A 24,487-nucleotide genomic window follows, 5' to 3' on the forward strand; every position below is an offset into this window, starting at 1 on the left:
AGTGGCAGATCAATCACCAGCATGCACCTATAACAGACCAATCCAATTACAGTAGACTCTGATTAATGCACTTTGTCCACTGTTATTTTTGTTTCCATTTTACCTGATATGTATTGATAACCTTGTTGCATTAAAGTTCAGTGTAATATTGCTACTGTATAGCTATTTATAGTGTTAGTGTTCATTCCTAACGTACAACTTTATTTCCCTTCAATAAGATGGACTTTTCATAACTCAGAAAGATCTCCGCCCCCTTTAGTATGATTTATCGAGAGTTGACTGTAGTGGCAAATTTTTGTGTGTCTTTGTTAAATAAAAGAGTGAAACGAGAACAGCATGTCATGACTGAGGAAAAGTTGGACGAAATTTGCTCTCGAAAGCTATTGCATCTTTTAATACAATAGACAAAGGTGTCGAAAAATACAGCATGTAAAACCAAATAATTGCATAAAATAAATTAAACTTTTAACATCCTGCGTAAAAAACTTACTGGAATCCAAAAATATTAGGTGTGCATACATGCTACATCCATCAATTCGAGCACCTACTTCAAATAACAAGTAAAATATGTACACTTCTTCAATTTACTGACAGATAGCTCAGCATTATAGAAGAAAGCAGCCACAGCACAAGAAGTGGTGGCCAATGTTATTTGTGAAGAACTTGTATATAGTCGGCCTGTAGACCGGAACAAACATTATTACTTTTGCTATAATTACCTGTGGTAGTTTTTAAAGGCAGTAAAAATCTATGACATGACTTCTTTCAGACTGTAAATATCACTAGAAATCCCATTTTATAGAGAACAGCATTCATATATAGGTACCTTACCTGTGAAGAGTACAGTGTTAGAGAAACTTATTTTATTATTAGGGGCGTAGTATATGATATCATCCCGCGCCGTGGCGTCGCGGTCTAAGGCATCCTGCCTAGGACTCGCGTTACGGAATGCGCGCTGGTTCGAGTCCTCATGGGGGAAGAAATTTTCTCATGAAATTTCGGCCAGTGTATGGGACCAGTGCCCACCCAGCATAGTGATGCACTTGGGGAGCTATGATAGGTAGCGAAATCCGGTTGCAAATACCAGCTATAACGGCTGGGGGGATCATCGTGCTAACCACACGATATCTCCATTCTGGTTGGATGATCGTCCACCTCTGCTTCAGCATGTGGGCGTGAGGCCAGCAGCCGGCTGGTCAGTCTAGGCCCTTCACGGGCTGTAGCGCCACGGATTATTATTAGTATATGATATCATTTCTCTGTATATTATAAATGCTGGCTAATAAAATAAGTACAAACAGGAACAAATTGGCAACATAAAAAATGTAGTTGTTACAAAATATGTAATGAGAAAGTATTCTCTTCGTAACAATGTATGGTAGGTTATATAATTATTTGGAATCGAACAATATACTGTATATTATGGTGCATCGAAAAAGGTCGAAAACAATTTTTTTCCGAAATTAAAAATTTAAGGGTTTGCAAAAGTTGCGTTATGGTGCCAATTTTTTGCACAAAAAAAATTTGGACCTCCTGGAAGCACCGAGCCACAGGAGGTCTAAAGATTGTTGTAGGAATTCAGTGCATTCAATATCCTTCATGTGTCTATTGTTATTATTATTTTTGTGAGAAGTCCAAAGATATCACACTTAGAAAATGCGAAATTAAATTAATGTTATAGTAAAATTGAGAACTGGTACAAAGTTACACTGACCTGTACAAAGTTATCCCAAATGACTGTAACGAAATTTCTCCAAATCCATTTCTTCCACTCATCTGATTAACTGTTACGCTTGTAAATTGAATCAAGCTACTTTTTATGAATTCTATATAGTAGAATCTCTCATATCCGGCACCGAGATATCCGGGAATTTCAAAACAACGGCACTTTTCAATAAGGAAAATAAAACTATGAGGGAAAGTCAATAAGTAAATTACTAATAGATGTAGTAACTACATTTTGGAATGAGACATCTGAATCTGCCACCACTAGTTTACAGTATTATCAATGTTCACACAATCACTGCACAAACTGAACAAAGAAACACTCATCTAGTTTGCCGGAAACCTCCATTTTTAAAGTGGACAATTCACTCCACAGAATTCTGTTACATGCCATTATAAAATGTGCCTCTTTCGGGCACACAAATATATTCTGTTAGGTGAATAATATGTAGTTTCTTGCCTGCCCAACAAATGGCGGAACATTCACGACCTCAGCCCCTTTTTGAAATAGCCAGTTAAGTGATTTTAGGTAGGTTTGGGAACATTACTTGCAAGATGGCGGCATCTCTAAACAAGCATATCAATTAACCTATGTATTTAAATAACCTATAAAATATTTCCCAAAAATTCGGTTATCCGGCACTGGCTTTGTTACATAGTTGCCGGATACGAGGGATTTTACTGTACTGTATTTTCGTACAATTTTTGTTTTATTCCTTACCTCAAAACTAAAGCAGATGTAAGATCTTGAATACAGTAAGTAAAATGAAATGAAGGGATCAAATGAGTAAAATTGGATGGGTCTATTTACTGTCTGCAGATATCACATGGATGACTGAGGCAGATTATTAACAATCACTAGATCTAATTGGTCCTATTCATTGCTCTATTGGTCAACCTGGTCTCCCTAAGTGTTCATGGAAAATAACTTGCCTACATTATTGGCACAACTCTTTGTAGCAAGCATTGCAAAGCGAGCTGACCATCTTTGTCTGTCATCAACAGACTCTTATAACATATTTATGAAATGAGAGAGTCCACACCTGTGGAGTAATGGTCAGCGAGTCTGGCCGCAAAACCAGGTGGCACGGGTTCGAATCCCAGTCGGGGCAAGTTACCTGGTTGAGGTTTTTTCTGGGGTTTTCCCTCAACCCAATACGAGCAAATGCTGGGTAACTTTCGGTGCTGGACTCCGGAGTCATTTCACCGGCATTATCACCTTCATTTCATTCATATGCTAAATAACCTGAGATGTTGATACAGCGTCGTAAAATAACCCAAAAAAAATTAGAGAAAAGTTCAGATGAAATAGGATGCGTTGCTGAAATAAAATTTGTTGAATTTGAATTGGAAGAACCTTAGAACCCTCATCATCTGGTCTTTTTATCACAGGTATCTACCATTCCAGTCATTTCTGGGAATGGAACCGAAATTCGTAGAATGATAAACTTGATCTCTAGCACTATGTTACTTACTTACTTACTGGCTTTTAAGGAACCCAGAGGTTCATTGCCGCCCTCACATAAGCCCGCCATTGGTCCCTATCCTGAGCAAGATTAATCCAATCTCTATCATCATATCTCACCTCCCTCAAATCCATTTTAATATTATCTTCCCATCTACGTCTCGGCCTCCTAAAGGTCTTTTTCCCTCTGGCCTCCCAACTAACACTCTATATGCATTTCTGGATTCGCTCATACGTGCTACATGCCCTGCCCATCTCAAACATCTGGATTTAATGTTCCTAATTATGTCAGGTGAAGAATACAATGCGTGCAGTTCTGCGTTGTGTAACTTTCTCCATTCTCCTGTAACTTCATCTCTCTTAGCCCCAAATATTTTCCTAAGCACCTTATTCTCAAACACCCTTAACCTATGTTCCTCTCTCAAAGTGAGAGTCCAAGTTTCACAACCATAAAGAACAACCGATAATATAACTGTTTTATAAATTCTAACTTTCTGATTTTTTGACAGCAGACTGGATAATAAAAGTTTCTCAACCGAATAATAACAGGCATTTCCCATATTTATTCTGTGTTTAATTTCTTCCCGAGTATCATTTATATTTGTTACTGTTGCTCCCAGATATTTGAATTTCTCCACTTCTTCAAAAGATAAATTTCCAATTTTTATATTTCCATTTCGTACAATATTCTCGTCACGAGACATAATCATATACTTTGTCTTTTCGGGATTTACTTCCAAACCTATCGCTTTACTTGCTTCAAGTAAAATTTCCGTGTTTTCCCTAATCATTTGTGGATTTTCTCCTAACATATTCACGTCATCCGCATAGACAAGCAGCTGATGTAACCCGTTCAATTCCAAACCCTCTCTGTTATCTTGGACTTTCCTAATGGCATACTCTAGAGCAAAGTTAAAAAGTAAAGGAGATAGTGCATCTCCTTGCTTCAGCCCACAGTGAATTGGAAACGCATCTGACAGAAACTGACCTATACGAACTCTGCTGTACGTTTCACTGAGACACATTTTAATTAATCGAACTAGTTTCTTGGGAATACCAAATTCCATAAGAATATCATATAAAACTTCTCTCTTAACCGAGTCATATGAGCACTAATGTTACCAGAAGGAATTTTTTCACAGTATTTGTTGGCCAAAAGAAATACCTAACGTTTCCATAATTGAAAAGACTGTTACATGTCAACTGAAGGAGTGTTTTATTGTAAATATATTTAAGTAATAATATTACTTACTTATGGCTTTTAAGAAACCCAGAGGTTCATTGCCTCCCTTAAATAAGCCCACCATAAGAGTAATAATCATAAGAGTAATAATATTAAGTTCTTAAATAAAGAAACTTGATTTTGTTTACCTGCAGGTTGAATCACGAGATGAAGGTGTACCAGACACTAGAAGAAAGTTTCCTGAGCAGCTGGTAGTGGAAATAGCTTGTTCACTCACTTCGTTACATCAAGAAAGAGTACCTCATTTGCAGTGCTAATAAATATGCATTTTGAATTAGTTTACTATATTCAGAGCTTTGTTTTTCAAATTTTAATTGTTTTATATAACAATATATTAGACAGATCATTTGCAATTTTGAGTAAAACAATACCTAAAAGTGAAATTCTCTATTCAGTGCTTAGGTAAGAAGTTTCACATCTTGAGTAACATCTGAAAGACTCGTTTTTCTTTATTAATTTTTTTTTTTTTACAAAGATTCCATGTGTGATCGAGGTAACAATTGAACCTTCATGTGTGTTGAGAGTTTGTGAATGATTGTGATTGACTCATTTGAGTTCATGTCAATGTGTTGTGCATAAGAAGAAAGGACGTTGATGCTTATCAGTTGAAAAGAAAAGATTTGTTCATTGTTTATTGATGGGATTTCGGGTTGTTAGTTGAGTAAACATTATGAAGGTAATAAAGATATTATTTGCTGTAATGAGTGCAGCCTATTTTAATATCAGTCCTTACAAATGTACCACACACACAATCATAAAAGCTTTGTGTCTGATTGTAATGTGTAGTCCTCAAGAATTTATTCGTCTTTTTGCTTCCTTATATAAATCACTGATTTTATTTTATTATTTACGTCTTGGAGACGTTTTCTGTTCGTGACGCGGTTATTGAAAAAAAAAAAAAGTATCTCTTTCTGATCCAAAAAAGATAAAGAGATATACAGATAGTTTAATATAAAACAGATGCACTGCCAAATAATAATGTCTTGGTGTTTTAAGAAAATTTATGACATTTTTTTGTGAAAGTTGTCAATCTTCATGACATTGGTTACCACACTTGCCTCTGAATCCAAGTATCACAGGTTCAAACCTGGTGGAAAGCAATAAGTATCCTTAGTGTAGATTCCTTTGGAAGAGAAATACGTTTCATTTCGTAAATATAATAGCAAATAGTCCTAGACCATGCAAGTCTATTTTTCAGGTAAAGCTCTCTGTGAAGCAGACTTGAATAATATCAAGGGAAAAATTGTTCTTGGGCCGGGTATCGATCCCAGGACCTCTGGTTGAACGTACCAGCTCTCTACCAACTGAGCTACCCAGGAACTCTATCCAACACCATCTCAATTTTTCCCCTTATATCCACACAACTTGAGTAGGCTGACAAGGTGCCAGAAACCCACATCGAGTACACACAAACTCTGTGTGACTTGGAATTGTGGTTTTCTGTTAACATACCTACAGTAACGTATATTTTATGCAAGTCTATTTTTCAGGTAAAGCTCCCTGTGACGCAGACTTGAATAATTTCAAGGCTCCGGAACAATTTTTTCCTTATTATTTCATAATAATCAACCATATTGGACTTGATGCATTGTGTGCCACATGCATCATATTAAAAGCAGACCAAATCTTTTGTAATATTGTTATCGAAAAAGGAAATAGTTAAAATTTCTCTGTTAAATTCAATAATTTATTGTAATCATTTTACATGAAATATTTATATATTATCTCATTTTTCTTTAATTGTACTGTTAAACAATTCCTACATTAATTACTGCTCATTTGGAATGACATGGTCCTCATGAGGGGGTAGTCAACATCGAGTCTTCAGCTATTACTCATACTGTAAAATACTTCCTTTATTGCTGTTCTAATTTTTTTATCAACAGTAATCTCACTAGAGGTTTTGATTTATCAACCCAATACGAGCAAATGCTGGGTAACTTTGAGTGCTGGACCCCGGACTCATTTCACTGGCATTATCACCTTCATTTCATTCAGACGCTAAATAACCTAATGTTGATACAGCGTCGTAAAATAAACCAATAAAAATTAGAAGAAATAAAGTATTTTAATACAATAAAATATTAATTGACTTACTAAAATTCTATTTCACTAATGTTAGCTTCACGAAAACCTTTGAATGCAGTTGACTGTGCTGTAAACAAATGACGATCGCAAAGCATGTTTTATAGTGCCGTAAAGAATTTGCAGTTTGAAATGTTGGCAAACAAAGAAACAAATGGTAGAGAGATGATAAAAACAGAAGAAAAAATATAAAGATTAGAAGAAATGAAGTACTCTAATACAATAAAATTGATATTGACTTACTAAAATTCTGTTTCACTAATGTTACCTTCACCAAAATGTTTGAACGGAGCCATTTTCAGTCAACTATCTATGCAGGAAACAAATTATGATCACAAAGCATGTTTTATAGTACCGTAAAGAATGTGCAGTTTGAAATGTTGGCAAACAAAGAAACGCTAGGGTAGTGATAAAACTGTGCGACAAGCAGCCATCATTGATTGAAAGACGTCCTTTCGTACTGTTTTACTGGTCAAAAGTAGTATGACGTAGTAAAAGTATAATAGTCCTCATAAACTTCTGTTATTCATCTCACAACCAGCTGAGTAAAGTATAAAAATTTTACTCTCACTATAACTGACTGTTATGCTATGTTGCATCATGCCATTCCAAATCAGCTATTCATTTTACTATGCTTGGTACAATAACAAAGCAATAAAGATAGAACAGTACTTTACACCCCACTTCGACGTAACATTGTACATTAATGCATTCAATAGTTTTTTTTTATACTAATGGTGGACACTTTACTTCTATCATTCACCCAAGCATTCCGAACTTATGATTAATGGAGCAATGGTGGAATGCTGAAAGGGGAAATGGGAGTACCCCGCGAAAACCTACCACCAAAGACTGTCTTTGTCCACCATAAATTCCAGTTGGATCCACCAGGACTTGAACGTGGGTTACCAGCATGAAAAGCTGGTGCTTGAGCTGCTTAGCTAATGGTGCACAAATGTTTATATACATACATACACATTTCCTTCACAATATTTTCTATATAACATGAGTATTTCAATGACTGAATTCTCATTAGACATCATTCACAATATTTTCTATGTAACATGAGTATTTCAATGACTACATTCTCATTAGACATCCTTCACAATATTTTCTATATAACATGAGTATTTCAATGACTGAATTCTCATTAGACATCCTTCACAATATTTTCTATATAACATGAATATTTCAATGACTACATTCTCATTAGACATCCTTCACAATATTTTCTATATAACATGAGTATTTCAATGACTGAATTCACATTAGACATCATTCACAGCTGTTATAGCCAACCTAAAACCACTGACATTAAATCATTTGCTTGGGGTTACCACCATAATCTTATTCTATTGTAAATTTAATCCCTTTTTATGGTATTTTCTGTCCCAGACTTACATGACTAAATAAAATTACAGAATGTTTCAGCGGTAAGTACCGGTTTATTCATTGGCCGCTGGGCGGCACAGTGCTTGAGTGACTGCCAACAACTGGGTCAAACTCACGGCGCTTCACTGAATTAAAACTTATATGCATACTTTACCAACCATAAATTATTATATTTTATATTAATTACAGAATTTTGTACTCACCCTCATGACAATAGCTGCTGGAAGCATTTTGCATTACACAGATTTCACATCGCAATAAAAAACCATTGTTCACATTTTTGAGCTCCACTGCACTGATTTGTCTAATTGCGTCATGATGTGAACTCTGTATAGTGCAAAGTGGTCAACACTTCCAGCAGCTACTGTCATGAGGGTGAGTACAAAATTCTGTAATTAATATAACATATAATAATTAATGTTAAATACAACATATTATGGTTAATAAGTATGCATGTAAGTTTTAATTCAGTGAAACGCCATGAGTTTAAGGGCCCAGTTGCCGGCGGTTGCTCAAGCACCATGCCGTCCAGCAGCCGATGAATAAACTGGTACTTATCGCTGGAACACTCTGTAGTATCTTCTACAAAATTAATATCTTCTGAGGTTTAAGATCACATTCACAGATTACATGCCAATCTCTTCATCTAGCCTACAAAACCCACAACAGATTTCCAACAGAGTTTCCTAATCTCTGTAAGCGTAGTACATTGCGCCATCAATAAATCCTTTTCAGAGTGTTAAACCGATCTTCAAACACAAAATTATCTTCCATTGTAATCTGTAAACATAATTACAAAGTAACTTGCAATTGAAGGCACATTGCACGCATTTTTCCTATAGGCCTATCTAAACATTACTTGTATGTGGCTCAATCACTAATATATGCACGTCCATCACATTTGTTCCTGTGTGTCCAACAACTACTAAATCTTCCCCTTCATTTAGTTCTGAGTAGAAATTGTATGAATCGTTATTATTTTCATATTCTATTGGATTCAAGTTTTGTTTGCTTGCTGCCTTGAACTGATTTCCGTAGCCGAATGCACCAGCTGCATCAGTTGGTCCATCTATGCCATCAGTTCCCGCACTAAGCAGCACGACGTGGAATTGATTCAAAAATGGATGAGACTCAGCATTCTCGTTCATGCAACGGGCAAACACCATAGCCAACTCCTGATTCCTACCACCCAAACCGCTTCCCTTGACAATAACTGTAGTCTCTCCACCTGCTACCAGACATATTCCCTTCTTAGCCTTCATGTAATGCAAAGCATACAGCACTTCTTCCCCTGCCTTATTACGGATGGTGAACTGCCGGCTGATAGACTGGAAAACTGCATGTAAATCACACTGACTGCCGTGTAGTACTGAACAGATGCTTGTTGCAACTGTAGCATACATTTTTCCCACTTCAGTCACAAGACCCTCAATCTCAGTAGACATAATCACAGAATGATAATCACTATGGATCGCGGCATCTGCCACAGCCGACACTGCTGTTAAATTTGAGCCTATTATCACGTTTTGAGCGTTAAAGTTTTTTTCAATATTGTCCAAATCTACCTGGCCTTTTTGGACAGAATGTGCCGAATTTAAACATTGTTTTATTGAAGCCGGAATTTTGTCAAGGAGTGAATATTTTCTGAGTATATTAAGTGGAATATCTGGTGAGTCCTTATTTAGAACTGTAGGTCCACTGGCAATCAAGTCCAATGGATCGTGGACAATATCAGAAAGAATCAATGATATCACTTGAGCAGGATAAGCTAATCTTGCAAGGCCTCCACCTTTCAGCACCGACAGTTTCTTCCGCACACTATTCAGTTCATTTATATTAGCTCCTGCAGAAGCCAAGAGCTTAATTGCTCTACACTTTTCTTCTAGAGTGATTGGTGGTAATGGAAGAGGTAACAGAGCAGATCCACCACCCGATACTAAAACAATTAGAAGGTCATTTTGATTGAGACCCTCAACTAGCTTTTTAATCTGTCTCGCTGCTTCTTCAGAATTCTTATCTGGCAAATTGTTTCTTCCTCCTTCCAAGATTTTCACCTTGCTATTCAGAATGGAATGCACATTAGCATTATTCTTCATTGTTTCCTGGCTGCCTTCTGGTATGCTAATAATTCCCGTGCACAAGTTATCTCCGAGAATTCTCTCGGTTTCACGTGCCATCCCCAAAACTGCTTTACCAAAACCAATTATGTAACCATTCTTACGAAGTGGATACTGTCGATCTTGAACTATTAGTACATTGTCTTTGACAGTAATTGCATTCCTTATCAAACTATCAGGCTGCACTGCACTCACTGATTTTTCGAAGTAAGACTGCATATCCAATTTAATTTGCTGAACATGATGCTGCATTATTGAAAATCGTCTGACAAGATTCACGAGTTTTCGAAGTTTGGCAACTGTGTGAAATGTCATTAATATTGTCATCTTAATTAAAGATATGAAAAAATTGTGTGACGCGTTTAAACTGTATTATTTAAATTCTTCACAAAATTACCTCATGCTGAGCCCGAATTTATCTTTCGACGTCTGATAACTAAGTAAATAGGTTACTCTTTAGATTTATGTTTACATAAATATCAAGTCACGTGTAATAGTGGTCGATGGTCGAATGACTTCCATATTACAAGTCTTGATTTATTCTCTTTTAAGTACATAGTAATATTAATAAAGTAGTTGGTGATTTTTAGCGAAATCGGTTACTAATTATTACACAATTTATTTACCGAAAATTACAACATAACCTATACATTAAAACAGCAGACATACCTCAACCAGTGCAACCAACTGACCTTTTTGAATTTATGCACAATCTTACACAGAATAAAATGCTATATCATACCATACACGAGTCTTGTTAGAATTCTCGTAGTATTCTGAGCGATAGCGGCCAATCTGAAACTAAGTTCCAATTTTGTTTTGTGTTAATTGAATCAAGAAGTTGAGCTTTCGAAAATACATACTATTGGTAGTATTGCTGGTTACGTCTTGTCCTCTCTCCCGCCCAAGAATAGCCGTCTTGCTCCCGCCTTTCTATCGCATTGGCGGGCAATACAATTTCAGTATTCAACGAGATTGAAGAATACAAAATAGGCAAATCTACTCCACTGTTGGTAAGTACATTAATGAATTTATTTATTTTCTTATTCTATCACAGTGTTATTTAAATTTATGAATTAGTCACATGAAAATACATATAAATATGTTACAATCGTAATAATCCTAATGTTATGTTAGGTTCATGTATGAAACGAAACTTTCACTTTACATTTTTAAGTATACACATAGCATTTACCTGTACCTCATGAAATTCTTATTTTCTGAACACTACATCCGCAGGTGGGACCCATTTCGTTGCACACATTCTTCAAGTCTAAGTTGTATGTTTCAGAATAGAGTCAACTCTGGATATAGTGAACTCGGTTATAGTGAATATTCGGCTATAATAAACCTAAATCGTTGGTCCCGACCCGCACACATTAAAAAGTACATTAATATTTCCGTTTATAATGAACCCTCGCTTCGGTTATACTGAACTTCAAAAATTGAAGTTACAAGAGTTATATCTTGACAAATTCTTATTTGAAGTCAGACCTTGTATAAAATTGAAAGAATGAGTTGAGAACAACATTCTAAGTTTCTCACGCCTTTAGTCAAAGGACAAAAGTAGGATTAGTCAATGAGCTGTATTGTAAATCCAAGCAATGCGTGACAACCTTGCCTCACTCCACTGTCGAAGGGTTGTCATTCTGTTCTCAGGCTCACCAATGTACTGTTATTTCTAATCCTCCACCGTCAAAGAATTGCCTTTGTTCTCAGAAACATTTCCATTATGATGGATAGCATCGAAACGACGGAAAATGAAATTTCCTTCTTTTATTAAAAGGGGACGGACATTATGTCCAGAGCATAAATGCAGGTAAGATTCCGATGGCTTTCAAACTCCATCAACCCCCTCCCCGTTTCCAAAGTGACCCGGGAAATTCCAAGGCTGAGTACGCAGTCACACCATAACAGAGTTTGTCATTTCTACCTGATCAGTAGACACTTCGGATTTAGTGAACCTTGGCTATAGTGAACGAAATATGCAAGTCCGCAGAGGTTCACTATATCTGGAGTTGACTATATTTATTTTATTACTGAAGTACTGTTGTGGCACCATTTAAGAAACACAAAATATCGCAAAGTAAATAATTTTGGCTCATAGAGCTTTGTAAGTAAGTCAACTTGTCACTAATCTAACTCTTCATCAAACCCTGTCTAACTTCGACATTGACAGGGTGATCATGTGAAAATATTTTCAAATAGAGGACATTATACAAATAAATGGAGGACAAATTAAGTATTAAATAAACATAGCCATTTTATACTGTGCTGATACTTGTCAACAGCACTTACTGTATTTTTGAGAGAGCAGACGAATTGTTGCTGTTTTTTATTCCACTGGTTATTACTTAGAGAAAACACTCTTTCGGTTGCTGATTTTCTATCTTATCTTTCAGTGAGGTCAGAGCTGAAACTGAGGCAATCCACTGTCACGTGTGGGACAGTTGCTCACAATTTTATTTTGGATAATTGCTCTAATTACCAGTGAAATAGTTGTAAGAAAATTTGGCTTATTATGAAATTTAGTAGGACACTTCGTCAGATAAACATTACATTTAAATCCCTAATGTAGGACGTTACTTAATCAAGATTTTATTATCACATTATGAGATGCTCGAAGTCCACTATTTTCATTGTGAAGTTCGCTTATTGACTAGAGAATTCCTTTGCTTCAAAAGAGTAGAATTCACTTTTAACTATGTTATCGTGTGTGAAACATTGGTTGTTACATATGGGACTTGTGCACTAAATTATGTATAAAAAAAATAAGATTTCTTTGCATTCTCAAAGCATTTATTTAGATAAGGACACATAAAAAATATAACAGACAACTGTGTGACAACAATAACACGAAATATTACAGATTCTCAAATTTAAAACTTCCTCTCTTGTTCACCTGTCTGGGTGTAAGATTCTTTTTTACAATATCCCCAGAATCGTAGATGATGCTTTCTGGACCCTTTGTCCATTTATATTCCCCAATACAAAATTCGTTTATAACTAACACTTCAATTGTACTCGAATGAATCTTTTGACCCGGCCTGGGTATACTTGTTCTTCATTATTATGTAAGAGTTACCCAGTTTCCTACATTAAAATTCATTTTCATCTGTGGAGTGGACCATTTATTTGAATTTTTTCTGACGGAGCATGTACTTTTGAACTTACGTCTTATGTCATTGCATGTTAAGACATGAAATGCAGAAAAGCCAGGAACTGGGACCACTGTGTTCCACGGATTTACCTTTTTTATTTCAGTTCAGTCTTAGATACGTGGAAAATACAAGTTGACGGTACTAGCTATGTTGCCAAATTAACAAAATCTTTTGAACACTGCACAGTGTTGGAATTTCCTTTATTCAAAATTTGTTGCCTCAGCATTTCACACGACCACCCACACCACGTCACACTTTTCCCATGACACATGGTGAAGTATTTCCAACTGAATTGTTTGTTGCATTTTTCAGACAGGAACTGGATCAATCTAACCATGTACTTATTCTTAAATTCAGAAATTGGTCCATCACTCAAAATTACCTTTTCAGCAGGCTGCTGTGAAACCTTTTCCATTAAAATATTCTTCCATAAACTTAGTTGATCATGACAAATACCGTAAAGTGTCTTTATCCTTGTATGCAGTATCAGACTAGACTAGAAATGTGTTGCATTTACCCAGGAAAAATGTGGCAGCTGTAAATACAAGGATGGTTTCCTAAGACATAAAGCACTTTGCATTTCATTCTGATATTCACAGCTGAATGTTATTGAGAAATCCACCTGTAATATGCTAATATTATAATCAAATTTGTCATTTTCAAATGTAATGGCATGAATTCTCTTTAGATTTACATGTCGCATAATTTCTGATAAGTTTACTTACCACATCTCGAAGTTCAAGCCTTCTGAAGCCTTTCTCCAGATCTCCCATGTCACATTTTATTCCATTTCATCGGACAAACTATTTCTTTTCTTCCATTTGAGCAATCATCACAAGAGTTATGTCCACATGCAAAATTTGATGTAACATTACATAGCGTACTTTTTCAGAATTCTTCCGAATAATTTATTTTTATTGCTGTCATTTCAAAATGAAATGTATCCGCATCTGCATTGATCATATGATGTATCTTTCAATAATAGGACATTTTTAATCTCCAACTGCAAAACTTTGAAAAACCTAAACTGAAACCTGGGTTTTTCTCTCGAAAGATAGCAAAGACTCTTTTAAGACAAAATTTTGTAATAAAACTATATAGTTTTTTTGTCTTAATGTTTTTTCTTCCTGTCAGACTACTTTCCATATCTTCTTGAAACTTAATATCTACACCTTCTGATAATCCTTTGATCACTACAAAGTCTTTTTCTTGGAGAAACTGATAATGTCTTCATAGTTTTAATTATAGCTTTGCTGCAGGTTTGATTACAGTTGTATAGTAAGTGAAGTGAGGACAGGACAGAACTTAGACACAATAGGGTTGTAAGACTTGCTTCTCTGAATCTCTGTAGGCCTAATTTTTCCCTATCTCGTTCATATTTTAGCAAACATTTTTTTCGTTTTCACTTATTCTCTCCTTTTATAGTGCCTTATTTCCCTTAATTTTTTACTTTCTTCTTTCTGGAAATCAGGGTTTTCTGCTTTGCGTATCTTTCACCGTTTCTTCATGCAACTAGTAGGCCTACTAGTGGATTTTTTTAATATTTCAGCCATTCTGTAAATGTAATATAATTGCATACAATATATTATTGGTATCGGTATATTATTATACAGCAATGATACATAATATGCATTGATAAAAACTGTTCAGTAATACATTCCCATTCGCTGCTACAGGATTAATTTAAATTGGGTACTAACAATGCCATGTCACATATGAGACATAAAACAATTGCAAATATGTAAATAAAAATACGCATTAAATTCTGAAAACTGCAAATGATTATTAGCCATACTAATACGATTTAAAGATACAGTGTAAAAGCTTTATTTCTTCTATAATGTTGCTTTCAAAGAATATGAATAATATAACCCTTTAATGTCACGTATGGAAAATACAACAATAAAAAGTTTGAACCCCCTTTGTTGTATATGTATTTAGATTTTAATACTTGTTATAAATTTTAGATGCTTATCTTTCTGTCAATACTGGTACTCAGGAACCCTTCAATATCTTCTTAAAAATGCTGCTAGCCATTTTCAAACTTACATTACTTTTCTTTGCTTTCACATCTGCTCCAAAATTTCATTTTTAAACAGAAATACCACACACATAATATCAAATTAACCTAATTTTCATTTAAACATACAGTACTTAATTTATATGGTACCATTTTTTAACAACTTTAGGAAGAAAACATTTTTCTTCATTAACTTTCCCAAAATTGTGTTTGGGTTGAACTCGCTGTGGAATGCCCCTTAATAGATCTTGGATCCACTACTGTGGAGTAACGGTTAGCATGCTTGGCCGTGAAACGAGCGGCCCGTTTCAAATCCTGGTTGGGACAGCTTACCTGGTTGAGGTTTTTTTCCGGAATTTTCTCTCAACTCATGAAGAGCAAATACTGCCACTCTTTTTGCAGATGACACTAGTGTATTTTATATTACTGACTCCATTGAAGAACTATTTGAAAAATTTGAGACAGACATTATTACTCTTGAAAACTGGTTAAGCGCAAATAGGCTTTCTTTGAATTTGAAAAATACTGTGTATACCAGTAGCGGCTGGTGGTAAAAATAATGAGTGTGCTACAATCTCTATATTGGCCTACTGTATACACTTATATATATTTACCTTAATTTGAGACTCACCTAGTGACGAAATATGAAGCCCATACGACGTTCCTTCCTATTGCAGAACTTGTCATTAAACCCCTCCATCTTGGACATCATACTATTTTCTATTGACAGTATTGCAAGAGCAGTGAGCGATCCTGGGACATAGTGTTCCTTAAAAACGTTTTATGCGTTTTAAGCAAGAAAAACATCTTTCTGGCTCAGCAATCGACATTGGTGTTGTAACCAAAATATTTAACAACTTCGTTACTTCACAGAATGGATCCTGTGAATTGTTGGAGACTATGTATTGTAACAATTGAACAGCTCCATCTATATTCCGGAAGTCTGGTCTCAAAGTTGTGTCTTTAACACTCTTTTGTTCAGTACAGTATAAGTGTTGACAGCAACTTCAAGTTCGCTTTCAGGAAAATTACGCGAAAAATTGCCAAAAAATTTGCTGTTTAACAATTTTGTTGCGTCTAGGTAGCGTAGACTGGAAACGATAAGTAGTTCCCTGAATTATACGATCATATACTCCCTTGGCATCAATTTTCTGGGATTCCATTCTCCGTCGCTTGCTGACTGGTTCAGGAGGAACCTCAAAAACCAGGTAGACGGCAGCAGCAGTCGGACACTTGAATTACCAAATACATTGTAAATAGTTGCGAGTTCTTGCACAAACAAGCATTCTTTCATTACGCTTTACTTTTGCAATCTGCAAGCTGTGTTGTGCTGAAGCTGACTACAGCACTTCCCCGCGTAAAAATAGCCAATCAGAGCAGTGATTTCAGCTTTGCACATGCGCATTAATTGTCTACATTCTCTTGAAGAGTTTTGAGTAGCACAATGTACCCCCTGAGGCACCAAAGAACTAAGAGCGAAGACTAAACACTCTATCACGCGTCATGAACATAACCACGGGAAATTGTCAAATGGCAGATCAGATACTATAGTGGTATTGCAAATACATTATTTCAGAAAAAATTATCATTGTGCTGTAGCACTATAGCACATAAGGACGGGCCGCCCCTGGTGTATACGATTTTTACTAAATTATTCCGAAAGAATTAAAGTTTAATAATTCTGTAATACAAAAAGTTGCATCAGTTAAATTTTTAGGTTTGATTGTTGATGAACATTTAACATGGGATACCCATATTTTGGCTGTCTGTGAGAAAATTGCTCCAATGTCTGGTATTTTGAAAAGGCTTAAAAGATCTTTGCTTATATCTTGTCTCTTGAATGTATATTATGCTTTTATCCATTCTCATTTAATGTACCATATGTCATTTATTTGGGGACATAATACGAAAACTGTTTTGAGACCTTTACAAATTATTCAAAATAGAGCTTTAAGAAATTTATTGGGTTTTCATTATTTGACTCCAGTTAAATATCTGTATCAATTTTCTTTCGTTCTACCAGTTGAATCAATTATCAAATTAGGTACTGCTATTTTCTTGTACAAAGTTATTAACAATTTAATACATAGTAATATTACATTTCAGTTTAATAAAGATATACATACTTATTTAACAAGACAAAAAGACAATATATATTTTGCTCAGCATAGCTCTGTAACTTATGGAACGAAAGGACTTAACCATTTTTTAACAACAACTTTTAACCAACTTCCTTTAAAACATAGACTTTTACCAAATTGCCAGTGTTTTAAGAATTGTTTAAAAATACGTTTTTGGGAAGATTATTTATTTTAATTCTCAGTTGATTTATTTATTTCATGGTTTCGAACTTTTTCTTCTTTCTGCCCAAAACTTTATGTTACCTTACTATTTGTTCTTATTTTGCTTTCTTTCTTTCATAAATTCTTGGGTTATTGTTTGTTTTTCACAGACTGTAGTTTCATGACTTTTCAATTATATTGTATAACATAATTATGTATGTGTTCTTGTATAGCCCCTACATATGAGTTATACTCATTGAGACATACTCAATAAATTAAAAAAAAAAAAAAACTTTCAGCGCTGGACCCTGAACTCATTTTGCTGGCATTATCATCTACAACTCACTCAGATGTTAGATAACCATAGAAGTCGATAAAGTGTAGTAAAATAACCAATAAAAAAATAGATATTTGACTTCCACTTATATAATTATTTTCACTGATTAACTTTATATCTTCTTTACTGTGTTAACATTAGAAAATTATCTGGCTAATTAGTTTTGAAGTGATATTCTTCATTGTTCGAAGTCTGTGAAGGTCTCGCGCTATCTTCTGGTTTCATGTTGTGGTGGGATGTGTTCATGATTGTGTCGAAAAGGGTGTGTGTTTTGAAATTCAGTTGAGTGTTCAGGATGTGCTGTGCGTGTGTTTCTGTGTGTTTGTAAATTTCATATTGTTCTAGAGTGTCAAGTTTCTGGTTTTTTGGCTGGATGTGTAGTATTTTCATGTCAGTGTCTATGTTGCTGTATTTGTGATTGGAGTTTGTGATGTGTTCTGCATACATTGAATTGTGTGGTTGGTTATGGCTGTGATATGTTCCTTGTAACGTAACATAACAATTCATGGTAACATGTCACTCCAGACAAAAGAAATACTATAAGAATTTATTTGAATACGGTTTCAATTTTCTTTGCATAGAAAATTCCAGAATTATTCTGTTTTCTTTCGATGAATCAACTGTTTTCGTTACTTCCTAACACTAGTTCATAAAACTATTTCCTGTTTTAACAATTCAAAAATATTAAACCAGGATAACGGATTCGTGGCGCATGCGTAGGAGGGCTGTGAGAAGTTTAGAGCACATTACAGCATGCGCGACAAGGGTGAGATAACGGAAATAAATTCGTATAGCGGATAGATAAGTCAAGCTCTGGAACTTTCCCTTGTCCGTTATCACAGGAGCTGGCAGGGCCTTTCTTTCAGAAGTCTAGATTAGATAGGATTAAATTATATTTGGGTTAGGGGCAAGCCTCTATGTGTGCCAACCTGTTGGCCTCTTGTACATTTCAGGAAATCTAAGACTACTGACCCAGTCCTGTGTCTTCTGCGAATTTTTACTTTTGTTCTTTTCTATTAGACGTCTTTGAACATTGTGACGTTTGCTTGAATAATATATATATATATATATATATATATATATATATATATATAGCTTATTATATTGTATATAATTTTCGAAGTGATATTATGTTAATATTTTATTTTAAAACATGCTGACCACAGACACCTGGGATATGAATGCCCCTGGGGTTATGCGACTGTATCTTAGAGGGTATACAAATGTAAAAATGAATATATTATTTAATGATAAACACTGAAAAATGAGGACTAAATTAGGAGTTAGCCACAGAAGTCCCGAATATAATAATAATAATAATAATAATAATAATAATAATAATAATAATAATAATGATTTATTTTAACTGGCAGAGTTAAGGCCATTCGGCCTTCTCTTCCACCCAACCATATGATATAAAATTACTACATTGCTATAAATAAAACATAATTAATACAATACCAATACACAATTAATATAATGCAATGACAATTTTTTTATCTTCCCAACACATCAATAAAATAATTATGTAATAATAATAATAATAATAATAATAATAATAATAATAATAATAATAATAGTAATAATAATAATAGTAATAATAATAATAATAATAATAGTCATACCTAAATATAATTAAATTATATTAAACTCGATCATGATTATAATTATAACTTCAATTTGACTGCGTCTGTAAGAAATTGTTTAGCCTTTTCTTGAAAGTGGTTATTGTCTGGCAGCCCCTAATCTTGTAAGGTAGAGAATTCCATTCACGAGGGACTGAGACAGTAAAAGAGGATGAATATAGTGGAATGTTCTATGTGAAGGAATTGCTAGTATTTGACTCTCCTGTGACCTGGTGTTTAGATTGTGTTTAGATAAGGACAAACGATTTGGCGTTGTTTCTTTACACCCCCTCCTCTCTCTTTTTCCCATTTTTGGGCTCATTATCCGGACTGCTAGTTCTGCTAGTTTCATTTTATTCCATAGTACGTTGGAACATGATTGAACTCTATTGGCAGAATTATCGCTTTCCCAAGTTCTAGTTTCAGTTAAAAAAAAAAAAATGTTGGGGCAATAAACATACGCACTACTGCATTTCACCTTCTTTGATAATAATTGGCACTGCTGGCACAGTACTTTTAAGCTTTGTTGGCAATTTTTGGTAATACAGTAATAATAATAATAATATTTATTATGTAACAGCTTCATTATCCATTTTCTTATTTAAAGTTATTATTTATTTAATTATTTTGAAAGTAATTAATTTTTTTAATCGTGGCACTACAGCCCTTTAGGGGCCCAGATCGACCACCCGGGTGCTAGCCACGTCCACATGCCGGAGCAGAGGTCGAAGATCATCCAACCAAAATGGAGGTATCGTGTGGTTAACACAATGATCCTCCCAGCTGTTATAGCTGGCTTTCGTAACCAGATTTCGCTACCTATCGTAGCTCCCCAAGTGCATCACGATGATGCACTGGTCCCATACACTGGTCAAATTTCATGAGAAAATGTTCTCCCCCATGAGGACTCGAACCAGCAAACATCCTATAATGCGACTTCTAAGCAGGGTGCTTAGAACACGATGCCACAGTGTGGGACAAGTAATTTATTAGTTCAATTTATTTTGGATGCGGATTGTATACAGACTTGAATTATGAACTTAACACCTTTGGGAGTAGAAAGTTGAATAGAAATATATAGGGTTTTTCATAAGTAAGGAATACCAGTAATGCAAATAAAACAAAAATTAACCCATTTTTTTTTAATGCTCGAACATGTCAAATTTAATATTTTGGAAGGAAAATTTTACAATAAAGAAATAAAATTTTAAGCCATTATTGTACAGGGTGTGACATTACGGCAACATTTTTAAATTGCAACATACTATTTTTTTGTTCATTTTTTTTTCTGAAAGGTTCTGCTTGCTGGTTGAGGGAAAACCTCGGAGAAAACCTCAACCAGGTAACTTGCCCCAACCAGCAGTGGATGAGAGCAAGATTCACTGCACGTGTCTGCCCTGTTCCCGATGTCAAGCAAACATTGATGACGTTGTGATAAAGATAGAGTTATTTATTGTGAAGGAGGGATTTTTAACATGGCACATTCGCGTACTATAAGAATACTTTTATTAGGGCGTCATGTTTTGGACTAGCGTTACGGAATGAGAGCTAGGAGCTAGTGCAAGTCTTCATGAGACAAGAAATTTTCTCATGAAATTTCGGTCAGTTCCCGCTCAGCATCGTGATTTATTTGGGGAGCTAGAATGAGTAGCGAAATCCGGTTTCTCAAATCAGCTAAAACGGCTGGGAGAATCATCGTGCTAACCACACTTACCCCTGTTTTACGATCGTTCACCTCTGATGAGTCATGTGAATGTGAGGTCTGCAATCTTCTGGTAGGCCTTGGCCCTTCGTAAAAGTGTCCCGCAACGATATTTTTTAATTCATTGATCTAAATACATCCATTCTGGGGTAATTAATTTTTTTCCTACAAAAAAAAATGTAATAACAGAAAATCGTTATAATATAATCTACAGTTTGAAAGACAGAGAGATTGGGTTTGGAGTAACAAAAAAACTTCATTTTTCACAGATATTTGGTCCTTTTATAAACATCAGGGGATTTCACATAAGTATAAGGACAGTAGTGCAACATCTTTTTCGAAGGGGTGTCCTTAAGTAAATTTCTGATAGAACCTGTATTTGTATTAAATTAGTCTACATATTTAGATAGTAACCGTTGCTGGAGATGATGGATTTTTTCAGACAAAAGTTAACGAACTTGATAAGATATCTCAAGGGTCTACAGAAATAAAAGTACTTGAAGCAGGGAAGTAATTTGAAGAATTGTAGTAATTATGTCTGGCTCCCTTTTTATTCTGAGACAAGTTTACATGCTATACACAACAAACGGATCTTACACGCAAACATTCTGATGGGGACAGATAAAAGAAGTTTTTTTTCTTTCACCATATTTATAATGCCAAAAGAACTGTTTATACAAATTTTGGTCACTCGATCGCAATTACGAGGGCCGTAAAAATAACTTCGACAGAGAGGTGCAGACGGCTGTCAAACGCTAATTCCGATCCCAGGTGGCTGACTTCTGCGACACAAGGATACAAGAATTGATCCCATGGTATGTCAAATGTCTCAATTCCAGTGACGAATGTGTTAACAAATAACGCAACAATTGCTGTATCTGAATAATTTCAAGGAAAAATTGTTCCGGGGCCGGGTATCGATCCCGGGATCCTTCGCTTAGCGCACGAATGCTCTACCGACTGAGCTACCCCAGGAACTATACACGACACCGTCACAATTTTTCCTTTTATATCCACACAACTCACATGAGCTGACAAGACGCCAGAACTCAACTATGAGTGCACACAATACTGTGTGACTTAATTTGTGGCTTTCTGTTAACGTACCTCCAGTAACGAATGTATTATACAAATCTGGCTTTCAGGTAGTAGCTTCCTGTAAAGCAGTTTGAATAATTTCAAGGAAAAATTGTTCCGGGGCCGGTGACGGTGTCGTGTATAGTTCCTGGGGTAGCTCAGTCGGTAGAACGTTCGCGCGCTAACCGAAGGGTCCCAGGATCGATACCTGGCCCCGGAACAATTTTTTCTTGAAATTATTCAAACCTGCTTTACAGGGAGCTACTACCTGAAAGCCAGATTTGTATACTTGCTGTATCTATTTCAATAAATATTTCCATGCAATTGTGTTTTTTCTGAACACGGCCTTAGGGAAAATCACTTTCTGGACGGCCTCGTAATTGCGGTCGAGTGGCCAAAATTTGTGTAAGCACTTCTTTTGACATTATTAACATGGTGGAAGAAAAAAAATTAACTTTTTTATCTGTCCCCATTAGAACGTTTGTTTGTTAGCTCTATTTACCTTCTGAAAGGAATCCGCAAAGAATTTGTATCGCTCTCGGCGGGATCTGAAGCCGTGAACTTCGTGTCCAGTGCCAAGAATGGCAACCGCAAGTACAAAGAAACGTTGACTGTTTATGATCTGCCTCTGCACATGTTTTACAGCCACGTGCTCAGCGAACGTCAGTTAACCATTTCTGGCGGGCCTGCTCCAATTTAGAATAAAATGAAGAAGAAGGTTGTTTAATTCCTACTGTACAGGTGAAACTGTACGACAAAAAACAAAGGCTTGCCAACGCATACAAACTGATCAGGCTGCACCTGCCCCCACACCAGCTCGCGGATGTTCTAATCGTATCCAAGACCTGCTCAAAGGCGATGTCTTCTCTGTGCGAAGAGCGGGGTCACTCCGGCCTCTTGTGCAAGTGGCGCTATCGGAAAGGTCACACCTGCCGTACGTACGTGTGCGAGAGAAAGTCGTCCCAATAGCCAGGAATACGTGCCGCATTTCTGAGTTTATCAATTTTTAATGTATGCATTTGCCTACTATCTTCTCAATTTGCAAAGTACAGAGAAAGTAGTGTCGTATTCTGCATATTATGATACTGTAAATAATCGTTTTTACGAGTTTCACGAAAATACACGTTGTCAGTAGGGCTGCCAACCTTCCCGTATTTCCCAGGATTTCCTGTATTTGCCCCTAATTTTTAACAGTTTCCCAGCTCCCGTATTTTTTTTTTTCTCTTCGAGCATTTTTCTCCCTTATTTTTGCAATGTAAAAATCATTATCCTAAACATTTGATTTTGCCGTGAATGATTATTCTTTATGAGATGAATTTTGTTGTTCAAAAGATACATTGACCTATCACCACGGCATGGCGCGTCCTCAGGTTGCGGATAGAGACGGCCTCTAGATATGGAGGGTAGCTCCGAATATATTGAATAAGCAGTCGTGGACAGCTGATAAGGGGTGGTCCTCCAGCTTGGGGGTTGGACGAAGGGCTAACAACCCATCACCGTAAAAAACAACTTGTTACGAATCCATACAATAAGCCTCGGAATGGGAAAAGACAAAACATATGATTATGTCTCGTGACCAGAATTTTGTACGAAATGGAAACACAAAAATTGGAGATTTATCCTCGAAGAGGTTGAAAAATTCAAATACCTTGGAGCAACAGTAACAAATATAAATGACACTCGGGAGGAAATTAAAGGCAGAATAAATATGAGAAATGCCTGTTATTATTCGGTTGAGAAGCTTTTGTCATATGGTCTGCTGTCAAAGAATCTGAAAGTTAGAATTTATAAAACAGTTATATTACCGGTTGTTCTGTATGGTTGTGAAACTTTGATAGAGGAATAGAGATTAAGGGTGTTTGAGAATAAGGTTCTTAGGAAAATATTTGGGGCTAAGAGGGATGAAGCTACAGGAGAATGGAGAAAGTTACACAACACAGAACTGCACGCATTGTATTCCTCATCTGATATAATTAGGAACATTAAATCCAGACGTTTGAGATGGGCAGGGCATGTAGCACGTATGGGTGAATCCAGAAATGCATATAGAGTGTTAATTGGGAGACCGGAGGGAAAAAGACCTTTGGGGAGGCCGAGACGTAGATGGGAGGATAATATTAAAATGGGTTTGTGGGAGGTGCGATATGATGATAGAGACTGGATTAATCTTGCACAGGATAGAGACCGATGCCGGGCTTATGTGAGGGCGGCAATGAACCTTCGGGTTCCATAAAAGCCATTTGTAAGTAAGTAAGT

General features: G+C 35.8%; 2 protein-coding genes across 2 annotated transcripts in view; one reads left to right on the plus strand and one right to left on the minus strand.

Annotated features, from left to right (window-relative positions):
• Positions 1–5,134, plus strand: part of LOC138708951 (uncharacterized protein C05D11.1-like) — a 45,678-nt gene extending 40,544 nt beyond the window's left edge. Inside the window, exon 18 of the mRNA XM_069839340.1 lies at positions 4,568–5,134. Within this exon, the coding sequence (XP_069695441.1) occupies positions 4,568–4,628 (61 nt within the window). The 3' untranslated portion in view covers positions 4,629–5,134. The remainder of the gene's footprint in view (positions 1–4,567) is intronic.
• A 3,192-nt stretch (positions 5,135–8,326) lies between these two features.
• LOC138708952 (glycerate kinase) lies at positions 8,327–10,600 on the minus strand. Its single transcript, XM_069839341.1, has one exon. The coding sequence runs from the start codon at positions 10,352–10,354 to the stop codon at positions 8,759–8,761; it is 1,596 nt and encodes a 531-aa protein (XP_069695442.1). The 5' UTR covers positions 10,355–10,600; the 3' UTR covers positions 8,327–8,758.
• Between the last annotated feature and the right edge of the window lie 13,887 nt (positions 10,601–24,487).

The sequence above is a fragment of the Periplaneta americana genome, chromosome 11 (assembly GCF_040183065.1).
Source record: "Periplaneta americana isolate PAMFEO1 chromosome 11, P.americana_PAMFEO1_priV1, whole genome shotgun sequence".
NCBI classification, from domain to species: Eukaryota; Metazoa; Arthropoda; class Insecta; order Blattodea; family Blattidae; genus Periplaneta; species Periplaneta americana.